The 14399-nt window shown below is 37.8% G+C and overlaps 1 protein-coding gene across 1 annotated transcript; it reads right to left on the reverse strand.

The window, feature by feature from the left end:
• Positions 1–4525: 4525 nt before the first annotated feature.
• Positions 4526–10793, reverse strand: LOC134878156 (somatostatin receptor type 5-like). Its single transcript, XM_063904011.1, is given in 5 exon segments — positions 4526–6338; positions 6914–6964; positions 6966–7313; positions 7831–8531; positions 10496–10793. Coding segments are annotated over 4 exon segments (1209 nt in total). The 5' UTR covers positions 8509–8531; positions 10496–10793; the 3' UTR covers positions 4526–6206.
• Between the last annotated feature and the right edge of the window lie 3606 nt (positions 10794–14399).

A 14399-nucleotide genomic window follows, 5' to 3' on the forward strand; every position in this document is an offset into this window, starting at 1 on the left:
AGAGTTATACAATACTGCCCCTGGGTGGTTGGTTGTAAAAAAATAGTCAAGAAAATATAAAGCACTGCATGATGTATTGGGTTTAATATACATCTTCTCAACTCAACAAACAAGATTCAACTTATTTGCATCTAATTCGATGAGACCATGTAAACCCCAAGGTGACTGGCTGTAGTTTTCCATTCATAATTTAGACCAGGTTCTGGCTAAATTGTTAATGTAATCTATATCCCCTTTAGATCCAAGCCTATAGGGGAAAAAATGCAATAAATACATCACCCAAAGTGAATCAAAGATTTTCAACCATAAGTCCTAAAGTTATGCATATTTGAGGTCACCATTGAAGAGTAGAAATATGAATCCCCAGAAAGAAAACCGATTTCTGTTTTGATTATTTTTTTTATTTGATCCTTTAATCTACATTAAAGGATCTATTTAATCAACATTTCAAAGGCAGTGGTAACACTACTTCATTTAAAAACACTATTAATTTTCATTTATCTATGGTGTAAATAAAATACATCTCCCCACAACATTAGAATAATATTAAACACAATGAATATATACAGTCTTTATACATGACTGTAGAGCTCATAGTTTGGATTGATTCTCAAAGCTAAAGGGCCAACATTATCTTCCATAAATATAACATTCTGTTGCAACTTTTTCAGTTTTGATTTTTTATAGTTATTACAATACTTTTGTTACTCTTATTTGTGATGTTGCGGAAAAATATCTACTGAACAATCGCTGTTAATACTTTTTTTGTAAAATAATAAAAACAAATCTTAAAAGGGCCCTATTATACTTGTGGGTGTTTCCCAAAAAGCATAATATATAGGTTATATAAGTTGTTTTTTTTTGCATGTGTGTCTGCAAAAGTTAGAATCCCAAAGCACACTCTGCCAGAAATGCCTCCATTGTAGTCCTTTGTTAACTTCTGTAACATAGTGACATCATTGATGTAACACTCTGTATTGGATAGCTCCAACACATTGTACGTGATAGGTTAAGGGGTGGGACATCCCTAAGCGGTTGACCAATCATAACGTAGCCGGCAAAGTAACCAATCAGAGCAGCCCAGACTTTGTTTCAGACAGAGGGTGAAAAGGTGCTGCAGTACAGGCAGTATGAGAAAAATAAAGAGCTTTTTGAACATTAAAGCATGCAAACCTGTCACAGTAGGGGCACAAAATACAAACATGAACCTGACAATGAGCATAATACACCCTTTTTAAACTGATGCTTTATTGTTGCAGTTTCTAACAGTGACCACTGGAGGGTAATGAACTCTCATGTTTCAAAAGGTGTATCGACTACTCCAGACACGACACCATACTGACATTTCTGGTCAAACCTTTCAAATCGATGTATTGTGTCCACTGGAATTAAATAAGAAATTCCAAGAAGAAATCTGAGGGGACAGATTTCTTCTTGGAATCCATGATGGTGTGCTATTGTTTCATTTCAATATGGTTATAATTAATAGACGTTATTGACATCATCACTGCTACTAACATGACTACCTTTCCTACAGTGCCTATGCAGTATATTAGGAAGAAGAGCTTTGCTTCAATGAGCAACAAACAGCCAATCTCCGGTATTTCCATCATGCTTTCCTACAGGTCTTCCTGTCCTCAGCAATGGCTCCATTTGCTCATAGCCTTTTCCTTTATTAGATCCTCTGGAGAAAACACAATCAGTTTATTGTTTGCCTGCTATGGGATCCGGATTCACTCAATTTTTTTTTCATGATGTCCACTCGCTGATAGATGCTCTATTATCTTGATGACCATTTTAATTAATATATCAGGGTTCAAGTCAATCAGGTCAGGAAGGATCACCCTTTTAATGGAGGGGACTTGAGTTCATTAATTTAATCACCACACAGTTACAACAGTGTAGCACGTCTTGAGGAACAAACACATTTCTGTTGATTTATACTTCTGAGTGTGACAAACCCTGCTGATCGTTTAGTTCAGTCCCTAAATTATCCATGAGTAACGGAGCTGCAGAGAAATGGAGACATTGATACAGACATCTTTCACGTTTTCTGACATTTTACAGACTAATTATATATCTAAGATTTCAGATTAATTAATTATGTAATTAGCCCTTGGCAGAATGCATGAAATCAGAGTCTTGATACTTTTCTTTTCATGGATTTTGCATTCTGTGTTTTGTTCTTTTCATGGGTTACGAAAAAAGATTAGAATTGGCAGCCTGGCATTGGGAGCACAAAGTTTATATCAGTTACCAAAAGATGTACATGAAATGATGTGGCGGGTGCTTTCCCTGACAAACACACACTCGTCTGCAAATTAATAAGAAAACAAAATGTCAGCTGCAGGGAGCATCACATTAATATTGTCTGTCGAGCCTTAACTGTGATGAAGGAGCTCTTAATCTGTTAGTCATCTGTTAGCATCTACACAAACACACCAAAACAAACATACACACACTTTAACAGCACAGGGGAGGTATTTGGCTCAGTTGCCCTGTGTTTAGATTAAAGAAGACAGTTGCTGACATGATGGGAGAACCCCAGGGCAAAGTCCAAGTTTAGTCTTCAATTTAATGTCTCCATGAGTCACAAACACACACAACCACAACAGAAAATATTATGTACAAGCTCCAGGCTTTTTTAAGCCACATGACGGAAACAATGGTCTGTTAATTTAAGCGTGTTTCATATTAAAGACCTAAGCTATAGTTGAATCTTTTAGCCAATGAAATCTGACTTACAACATCAGCTGTAGGCGCTGTTATTTTCAATATACATTTGTAGAGGATGCGATGACTCTGCGGATAAGTCACCTCGCCTTACATTGCCAGTGTTTGTTACAATATGTAGAAGTGAATAATTCAATGTATCATCCATAAAAATGGTGTCTAGGATTTCCAACTGTCTGCATAAACACGCGTATGGTTTGGATGTAGTTTAAATATAACCAACGTATTGGGCTTGGTTTACTGCAGGGAACTTCCTTTAAACATTATTGAAATGATGTTTCCTGGCAGAGGCAGGAAAAAAAATCACAGCTCTCATTTGATTAACCACACAGAGCAGCTCCTCCTCTCCCTTTTGCAGCCAAAACCCCCTGCAAGCTTCAAGAGAAAGTCTGCTTGGCTTTTATTTTAACTTTTAAACTATACACAGTTTCAGGTTGGGCTGTGATTGGCTTGTTGTTTTGCTGCAATGCAACCCAGATGTAAAGAAAAGCAGCAATGATGCACAATTATAATGTACAGTACACTCTCTTGAGAATGAAACCTTTACCATTTACTTTTCAAATATCAACCACTGTCTTTTTCGCTTCCACAAAAATAAATGCCTAAATTCCTTTCTGCTCCGTCACCACACTCTGACATGTTTATTATTTATTGAGACAAAATACTCTCCTTCTTCCTCCTCTCCCTGACTTGTGTTCTTGTGTGTCCATAAAGCCATGTGTGGACAGTTTGATAGCGTCTGATTTATGTCTTCCCAGAAAAGGCTAATTCCCTGGAATTCCTGTTCACACTGAAACAAGCTGTGAAAACTACAGCATTATATAATGAGATCCATCTTTCTGTCTGTCTCTGTCTCTCAGAATCATGTTAAAGGCTAAACAAGTTGTAATGTGCTCTTTTCTCTGCTTGGCAATAATACGGGTCCTTCACTTGACATCGAGGTCGATGGAACAAAAGCAGCACTACCCCAAACACAGAGGTAACCAGAAGCTGTAGAAGGCACAGAGTGTGTTTCTACCCCCACATCCTGCCTCACAAACAGGTTGTCAGTAAACATAGAATACGGGCTGAAGTACAGTGTATGCTATAGAAGTGGACTAATGAGGAAGGGGGACATAAAGACAAGTAGAAGGTGCAGCGGCAAAGACAGAAAATAGCAATAGAAGAGGAAAATGCTCAGGGGAAGAAAATGAAACAGGTTACTAGAAACCCATGTTGAACAGCGATAGACCACATGTATTAATAGCTTCACTGAATCAAATAATGTCAATGATATGTGTTGTTGTTTAGTACAACCCCATTGGAATATCACAGGTTGATATGCATAAAATAAATCAGCGCTTACTTTTCGTTTTCATCTCAACCTGCAGAAGTGTAAATGAGCGACATGTTTCTTATATAAGCTTAAAAGATGATGTGTTATGGCTGAGTTTACGGCTCCTATTTTGTTGTATGACTTCTTACTTAGCTTTCAAAATGTTGTGTGCCTTCTGAATCTAAATCCCGATGAGTTTAAGAGTTACTTTAAGACACATACTGTTATGTATTTATTTAACTTGAGAATGGAGATGGAGGAAAGTTACAGTAACTCTTTCATGGTGTTAATGAAATTGTATTTCGATAAGCTTCCAAAAATAAAACAATCTAAATCCAACGTTAAAACAATTTGCATTTCACACTCTTTTGACGTGGTTGCTTACAGTATATTAAATAAATAGTGAAAGGGTTTCTACTGTATAGCTTTAATTTGGAGGAAACCAATCAAACAAACCCCCCCACCATTAACAACAAATTCAAAGTCAACTGATTTTATTTTTCAGACATTAGACCTTTATGGGAATGTGGTAAGCCTTTGTTTTAAATTGTTACATACATCAACATTTGTTACAGTGCCCTGTTCTTAGGGAAATAAAGACATTTCTTCTTAGTTTACACACAAAAAAAAGTAAAAAAATGAAAACCTAAAGTGGTTAATATCAAGAGACTTTGACATGCAAGCAAAAAGCTTCCACTCTTAAGACTTGAAATTATGATAAAGGGCTATAAAAATCATGAACCTACCATTATATTGCTCATCCAGAGTGACAAAAACATCACCTGTCTGTTTATGGGATGGATGCACATACAGAAGGTCTTGGTTTCATGTTGGCTGTCTGCAGCACATTGCATTGTGTAGCATTAACGCAGGGTGAACATTACAAAGAAGGTTAGTTTATTAAAGTTAGCATTTTGGCATCTATTTCTCCACAGGTCCTTCTTGTTGAACTCAAACCCACCACAAACATTGTCAGCATGGATTTGCTTGGCTTACGTTACAACTTGCCACAGCAAGTTCCCAATAATGTTAGCATAAAATATGAAACCTCAAAGTCCAGGAGCTAAATGCTAACTTTAGTTCTCAATGGCATCAGCTCCAGCAGATGCTGTTGGACAAATATAAGATAGAAGAGAAACACGTACATGGACAACAATTGGCGGAGCTACTTGTCACAAAAAAGCCCAATCTAAAAAGCCAGGAGAAATATAATTGTAATGATCATCAAAAACGTTTTAACAAGCTTTACATTGAATTCAAATTCAAATATTAGCGTGACTCCCCATAAATGCTTGGTGGAATAAAATAAAACAACATTGAGCAAGGTGAAATGACCTATAATGGCTCACATGATACATTCATCATGGTGTACTTCTGCACCAAATATCAGATTGTCTTGAAATAGCAGATACATTTTTGGGGAAGTACAGCTATATCATTTATTGTTGACTGTTAGATGAAAGTATCAATACCACTTTCAGCCTCCGATAAAGTCAAAGTGAAGCGTTTTCAGTTTAAATAATGTGACGTTTGCTCAACTAGTGTGGTTTTTACGCATATGATGGTTTGCTCCAAAGCACATTTCATTTGATACATTTATGATACAACCCCTGCATTTAGGATGAGTAGATCAAGCATCTCACAAGAAACAAAAATGCATTTGCGAGAGAAAAAGAAAACAAATATTTCCTCGATTTTTCCCTGAATGTTAAAGCTAGGCAAATCGTTTTATTTGTTGAAATCCTTTTTACTTTCTATCAAAAAAGTAAAATGGCTAATGAACATTTTACAGGTTTCATCAAGATAACAGATATAGAGTGATTGCATGAATATCAAAAAGCATCATCAGTACATTTAACAAGGTTTCTTACTATAATATATTGAAATATGAAACTGAAATTGGATGACAAGGCCTACGGAGTAATCCTTTTTGAAAGTAAAATGTATTTTTTTCTATGCAGCTATTTGAGAACTTAAAGCTTTTCAACGTGTTTTGTTTCATTCTGAGATGATACATCTTTACACAACCTAATGCTTGTACAATGCAGCCAGCCTACATACTGTTCAAAGACATAAAGAACATGTTTTTGCTCTCTTTGTTCCTCTCTACAAAAGTCCCAGATAAAAGAGAAAAGGTCCAGGAGTGAACAGTCACACGTCACATTTTGTTGAGCACTAGATCATGGTGACCCAGCTTGAAGACTCGAAGCAATTGCTGGCCATTCATCTTGGTTTTTGTAGTAAAAGGGTCATCGTCAAAGTCTTCAATAACCTGCAACTGGACAGGCTGCTGAAACATACCACAGACACAGAGATCAGCAATACAAAATGACATACTTTGATATAGGAGACTTGTATATTACACAAGTCACATTTTCACTGTAATTTTACAATGAGACATGTTACTACAGTAAGAATGACTTTAAATAATCCAATTACAAGGCTACATTTATTTTAAACACAATGATTATGCCTGCCTCAGTCCTTCCTTTTTAAAAGGGGCATTATTAATCTAATTTCCAGGTTCATATTTTGTATTTTGTACTGTATTTTTTTCTACTATGACATGTTTACATGCTGTAATGTTCAAAATGTCTGCTCTGCTTGGTTAGCTGTCCGGCTCTGTTGTGATTTGTCAACCGCTTAGAGATGTCTAGAGCGCTAGAAAATAGAAGCGGTGGTGTGAAGGTGGTGGGATTTTAGCCTTTGCAGACCATTTACATGCACAATGCCTACAAAAGGAAAAGGGAAACCCCCAAAAAGGCATAAAATGGCCTCTTTAAGGTTTAGTATACTAGCTATTAGTAAGAATGTTAGCTTGAATCAGAACCTAGATTGATCACATGAATAAGGTTTATAAAATACCTGAATGCTCTGCATGATTCCAATCTTCGTGTGATTTCCTGGATTGTGGTTCTATCTTGGGTGAAGTCGGTCTACCTTTCATCTGGTTTTTGTTCCCAGCATAGTTTGGTTTGTTGATGCAGAGCACCTTCTGGAAGCTCTGCCTGAAGTTGTCAGAGAGGAACCCGTAGAGGATTGGGTTGGCGCAGGAGTTGACGTAGGTGAGGATGACCAGGAAGAAGTAGATGGCAGCATTGATATTGTTCTCAGGGATGATATGAATCAGGTTGACTATGTTGGTAGTGAAGAAGGGCATCCAACAAAGTACGAACACCAACACGATGATCACCACCATGCGTGTCACCTTACGCTCCGATTTACGCCGCTTGGTCAGGCCTACACGCACACCCGCTGACCTCACCTGAAAGTTAGATAGTAGATTGAGAAGGTTTCATGGGACTTGGGAAGAAGCTACAGGGAAATTCAGAAGTGTATTCCAGCCTGATCTTCTAGGAATTGGGGTACCATGCAACAAAACTGCATTCTCAATTACTTTTTGAGGAACACATTTTGTGCCCCAGATTAAGTTTTATTTTGCAATTTAGGTTTCTAATCATAATCCGTTAATGTCCATGTAGTGAGGAGGGCAAGGGGGAGGGGGCTTTAAACATTGGACTAGGAGACTGGTGTTTGTGTCCTATGTGAAATCCGAAGTCAATGTTCACTTTTCGTAATTTACACCTTAATGTAAATGACTTATTTTAAGCTATACAAGTAGTAGTGTTGACTAAACATTAGCAATTAGTTTTGTTGTGTTTAAGTTAATCTTTTGTTTCAATTTACCACATTGTTGTATCTGAACTTAATTTTTATAGGAGGCAAGGATGTGTATTAAGACACCATTAAAAACCAAAGGCTAGTTTCCTTTGTGTCCTTACCTTGATGACAATGAGCAGGTAGCAGAGGCAGATGACAACCAGAGGACCAAAGAAACCTATGATGGATGTGTAGAGGATGAAGACAATGGACCACAACTCCTGCGGTTGAGGCCAGGTTATGTTGCAGGTGTTTAACTCCTGCTGCACATGCGAGTAGATCGTGATAGGCAGCACGACCACAAAGGACACAACCCACACCATGCCATTGAAAATCTTGGCCACCTGGGGCGTCCGCCACTTGGCACTGCGCATAGGATGAACAACAGCCATGTAACGATCGATGCTCATCACCGTCAGGCAAAAGGTGGAGGAGAACTGGCTCATGGCATCAGCAGTCATGCACACCTTGCAGAAGAAATCTCCATAAGGCCAGTATGAGAGCACACTATTGGTGCCTAGGAAGGGAATTCCAAGGATGTAGAGTTCATCCGCCAAGGCTAGATTGAGGATGTATATGTTGGTTATAGTCTTCATCTTGGTGTAGCGAACCACCACATAGATGACCAGAGTGTTACCCAGAAGACCCACAATGAAGACGATACTGTAGACAACTGCAGTGACCACGCTGAAGGGCATAGGTTCGGGAAAGTCTGAGATATTTTTGTGGGTGGGGTAGGACTTAGAGGAGGACAAGGTGACATTGTCAGGTATTGTCGTACAATTGTTGTAGCCATCCATGTTGAAGGAGGTAGTGCTGGTGTCTGTTAGGAGTACAGTAAATGGAGGATAATCATGACACACATTTACAGTCATTATATTTGATACTTGAAAACAACACGTTACCTACATTAAGGCTTTATTTCGGCTTGGATGTCTGTTGCAGCAGTTTAGTATTGTGTGTGTTCTAAGGCTATGTGAGTTTCGTCTTTAGACCATTTATGTTATGTATACCTTTGCACCTTACAACAACACATGGGCAGGAGGCATTCTGGGCAAGGTGCCCATATTATTAGGGAACATTTCCACTAAATTGCCTGGGCCAGTGGCCAACAGTCCATTTCTCTTAATGGGAAGTTAATCTTCCTAGAAAAAGATGACATTAGTTAAGCAGGTTCCAAGTACTGTCATTGCAGATGAATTAGATGTCCATAAATGTGGCCAAGTGGCACGTAGCACAAATTCTGCCTGAGTGCCACAATGGAAAAAATATAAATTAAGAGATTTGAAGCAGAACACAAGTTATTTATTTTGTCAAATACTTCATTCGTTTTGTGAAATCCCTCAAGTGTGATAAAGGGTACCGGTTCTGAGGTAGCAATAAACTGTGGCACTGTATTCTAACACATAAAAGTGTGATTGTAGATTGAGCTGATAATTTAAATAACAATAGGAAGTCATTCTTGCCACTTGTCCCCAACACTGGAAACATGACTGGTTGGATTTTTTATTTTAGCATTAAGGTTCAAGAGGAGAGGAGGTAGACAATGGATAACTTTACTGATTGATGGATGTTTGCTGTGACTTTGCTCGTGTGCATTCATGCAGCCTGGGGACAGCAGTACGTTTGAGCTGAAGCTGAACTCCAGTCAGTGTTTTGTGTCCTTTCACTGCTCTTAACATCTTTTCAGTTTTCTTTTCACAGTAAATGTATTTTAACTTTGCCTTATATTATGATCAGGGGGTAGTAGAAGATATTTAACCATGTTAAAAGTAGTACAATCATAGAGTAAAAATACTCTGCTAAAAGCTATAATCATGAAACATTGAATTAAACTTAAAGTACTAGAAGTAACATTTTGCAGATTGGCTTGTTTCATATTACAATACATATTTTAGTTAGTGATAGATTAATGTGTAAATTGCTTTAATGTTGCAGATGGTAATGGTGGAGTTAATTAAAAAAAGTGCAATGAGTAAAGTGGGCCGCACCTCAATATTGTACATATAGAGTAAATGTAAATCGACTAAGTATAATACAGCTGAATTTAAGACCCTTAACTCAATTAGTAACATTTTGATTCCACCACAGAGCAATTGATTGAATACTAATTGAATCCTAGACCTTTTATTCTTTTAATATTACAACCAAACTTAAAATAAAGATATACTGTACAGTTGTGAAGGTATCCCTAATTTACATATAAAGTGCATTTCTGTAAAACCTGTTACAGCAATTAGATGAATGACTGCTGGTAAGGAAATCCCTGCCATTATGAAACGGCATATTGTCCCCACCTGGTGCCTCGTGACATATAATAATAATCATAATAATAAATAACTTTAAAACAGTCAGTTGTCAGCCAAACCTGAGGCTGTGAAAATGTGTTGCACAAATAAGAAGTGTGACGTAAAGCTGCATTGAACCGCGCTTCAAAACACGGGAATGACGCGCAGCCCGCACTGTGTTGTTGAGAACACAAACACTTGGAGCCCCTATCCCCCTTTACGTTGCTTGGTGTTTGATATTTTTTGTCAACTGATCTATATGAGCTTCAGCCCACTGTCATAAGATGCCTGACTCATTAAATGTACATTTTGCCAAATAAACTTTTAAGGCTCATACGTTTTCCAAACGCACAGGTAGTACATTTGCACGTGCTCTATTGCGAAATAAGAGAGCCATTAACTATGATAGAAATATTTCATTAATTCATATTCAAGATCATTTCATAAACACATTTTCTCTTTTAAATGGCGTGGTATTCTTATATGGGATTCAACCTACCTGTGCAATCCTGTGCGCCTTTTCCTCTCCACTCTATCAGGTGGCGTGATGCGCGTCTCTCACGGTATTCATCAGGTTTACTCTGAGGACAAAATCAACTCTCTCGTTCTTTTCCTCCGTCGCTTAAAAGAGAAACCACCTCAAACTTGACTTTCATCCTGCAGCATTTTATTGATGTCACTCAGATTTCCATTTCCATAGCTGCAAAAAACAACATTATCCTCCAGGATTTTCCTCCCAAGTCTAAAGGCAATGATGTGCGTCCTAAAGCTGCTATTTCCCAGGGTCATTTAGCGCATCGACGCATTCTGCGAGTATTTATGTGGAAAACGTCCCCCCTCCTTTTGGATGTGAAAGTTCCACCCATAGGTGGTTTTAATCACCTGACAGCACGAGACTAGTTGTTGGTGTAAAAACACACATTGAACCCATTTTTACTAGAACCAAATTTCTAGGAATAAACTGTTACATGATAAAGTCCAGCAATCAAAATGTTACTCAAGTAAAAAAAAAAAAAAAGTATTGGCATCAAAACTTACTTACCAGAAGTACCAAAAATGTTGTCATTATGCAGATTTCAGAATAATATCATACGTTTTTATTATAATTACTGATGCATTAATGTATTTAGCAAAGCTTGTAATGGTGGAGCTTAATTACTTGTTATGCTGCAGGGTAGCTCGTGAATTATACTCCAGGTTTAACTGAAATCAAATTGAAGTGTTGATTGTGTTTCACATCATTAAACAAACCTGCTAAGTAACAAAATATAATCAAACAAATATAGTGGAGGAAAAAGTACACAATTTACCACTGAATTGTAGTGGAGTAGAAGTACAAATTAGCAAAGAATTGTACTTAGTACAGCAGTTAATCTACTTAGCTACTTTACACCTGTTTAGAGGTTACAGTAAACATAGTCACTAACTGTTTTTCCTACTGTGAATGAGACACAGCCAGAAGTATGGAGCAATGCGCAGGTGCAGCCTGGGGAATAAATCACCTTGATGGTGGCCCAGGGCACCTGAGACAGAGGAAGAGAGGAATTAGGCTAACATCAAAAAGTGGAGGAATGCGGATGAAATTGCACATTGAAGGAGATTTGATGATAATTGTTTGGGAAAGCTGCCTAATTTGAAGCCATTAGCTTCATGCTCTTGTCATCCTGGTCAATGCAGCGTTAACAACAGACTGCCACACACAGACAGACACACATATACAATATAAAGTTGCCAGTATAAAACTCCTCTATTGTGAACAGGTGTATAAAATCCAAGCACCAACGTGTGTGTGCGTGTGTGTGTGCATGCATGTTTACAGTGTGTACTACAGCATTGCATTTTTGTGTAAGCTATTAGTCTGAAGCATCAATTGGGGTGAATAGGGGACAGTAGGAAGTTGATGACATCCTATTCTTTATGGGCCAGTCTGACTGGTCCTAACCAGACCAAACAGGCAGATATATGAGACTTGTGATTGAGTGTTTAAGTAGTAAACACTTTCCAAGCCTGCTATAGAGGCTTGCCCTGTGGGGACAGTGGTGTGTAGTAGTACTGTCAGGAAAATGACATGGTTTATTCACACTATATTTTGTCCAATGAGGGCAATTCCAGCTGTCAGTTTGAAGGTCACAACGACTACGTCAGTTATAAATTTCTCTATAACTGTGCACATCATATTTTCAGGTTAATATTTTACTTTGTAAAACCATTTTCTTACGCTACAGATTCGGCCAAAGCTGAAAGATGGCATTACACAAAGGAACCTAAATGTGTTAAACTGGGGAAAATAAGAGAGCTTTTGAATTACACTCAAATACTTCTCTGTCCCTCTCCTTTTTTCCTTCACTTGAGCTTCCCCACTAACCTTATTCCCTTTATCACCCGCTCATCTCATGTAGGGCACAGATCCATTGTTCTTCTGCCAGGCTGTCTAGTGTGTGTTTTTCAGACCTTATTGTCTTAACTCTGAATTTTTGTTTACTTATCTGCTTCTTGTCAGGTTTTGCCTGTTTTGCCGGTTCCTTTTAAGCATTTTTCATTCATGGATTTCGTGTCCTTTTACCTGTTTGCAACTAGTTTTGTCCACCAAGTGTAAACACCAAACTGTGTCTCCAGAGGGGAAAAAAAGGATCTGGTGTAAGACGTGAGCTTGCCCTCTGTAACCCGCAGCATGAGGAGCAGCTCGAGGCTAAATTAGCTGCTATTTGCAAAACACCCCGAGCTGTTATGACAATGAAGAAGAATCTCCCAAAATGTATATAAAAAAAGAAACTCTCGGGTTTTGTTAAATTGATTCTGGAAAAAAAAGTCAGACAAGAGCATCACAGAACGATGTCGCAAGAAACCCTGTTCAAGTCACTCTCAATGTACTCTCATTGATATGAATGGATAAGTAACAAATATGTAAAACTCAGGTACTCAATATTAAAGACTTAAAGACTTAAGGCTATTTAATAAAAGGCTAAGTCAATCTGGTAACATGTTCTTTCCTTTTATAAAATGCCAGAAACAGCGGGATGTTTCTATTTAGAAGTACCCTAAATTGTCCTTGAATGGCCTTTGAGTCGCTAGAGCGTTTAAATTCTTACATTGGCTGCAGTGATATAATTTCCTCACACTAATTTCATCTAAAAAAACGTAACCCTTTTTACAGCTAATAAGTATTTGTAATGGAATACATTTTTAGAGTTATTTTATCAACCCTGGTGGTCCACCAGAACTCCTAACTGAGCTGAATCAATGCTCCATCTCTGATCACCAAGATGAGGCAAAACATGTTTGTGTGTGTTTTGGTGAGCAGGAAAGGGTTCACTGGAGGACAAAGAAAGTAAAGGAGAAATGAATGAAATGAGGTCCAGAGTGGTGACGCTGTGGCTGACGCATTGTGTTCAGTTCAGAAGATTGAAAGGTCTTAAAAATATAAGAAATCCATCAGTGTCTGTGCTGTGTGTTCATTCTATTAGAGATGAACTGACCAACGGAAAACCATGTGGACACAGGAAGTTCCAAATGTTAAGCTTCTTTTTTTTAATCTCCCTGTAGTCTGTTTGTATCATCATTCATTTACATTTTAATGTAGGCACCGTTCTGTCTTCTGTGTTAATCAGTTTCCTTTTTACCCAATCTACTATCCGTGCTTAAAGAACGTATGAAAGCAAATTAAATCTCTCTGTTGTTGCACAGTTTCACTATGGGATTTATTACTTTGCAAGAGATTAAATTCAAAGTTGTGATGCGCGTGAGCTTGGTGTATTATTCTGCATGTAAAGATTGTTTATTTCATAAAATACTGCAGATTAGCTACTTAGGTTAAACAACTATCTTAAAACAATCTGAGTTTCCAGGAAATGTTTCTCCTAATCTGCAGATTAAAACAAAAACGAGCGTCACTCAGACATCCAACTCATTCTTTTGGAAGCTATAAAAGTCCTCAGTGTGGAGGCATTTGAATGTTTCTTTTTCTTCATTATGCTAATTCATTGCAGTGCTTTATATTACTGTTAACAAGGCCTTTTGTGTTTTCCCCTGGGAAAACCAGAGCTGTTAATTATTACAGAAAGGCTATGTTTAGTTATTAAAGGAAAACCCCTTTGACAATTATGGTTATAACATTAGGCTTGCATGGAAGTGACAGTGTCAGCCTGCATTTAACCCTCTACCTAAAGAAAGGGAGGATTTAAACAAAGAGGAAGCTCGAAATAACAACTCCAGGCATGTGGTGTGGGAATGTTTGAGAATACTTGTCCTACAATGTTGAGCAACATGTTTTTTGGTCTGGATTAAATAATATAATGACTATCCACAGATCTTTCAGAAGGAGTTATGGCCTTAAAGTTTGTCTGGTTAAGATCTGGGATATCACGTGGGGATAATGTACAAGCTGGTGATGGGAAACCAGAATA

The sequence above is a fragment of the Eleginops maclovinus genome, chromosome 16 (assembly GCF_036324505.1).
Source record: "Eleginops maclovinus isolate JMC-PN-2008 ecotype Puerto Natales chromosome 16, JC_Emac_rtc_rv5, whole genome shotgun sequence".
NCBI classification, from domain to species: Eukaryota; Metazoa; Chordata; class Actinopteri; order Perciformes; family Eleginopidae; genus Eleginops; species Eleginops maclovinus.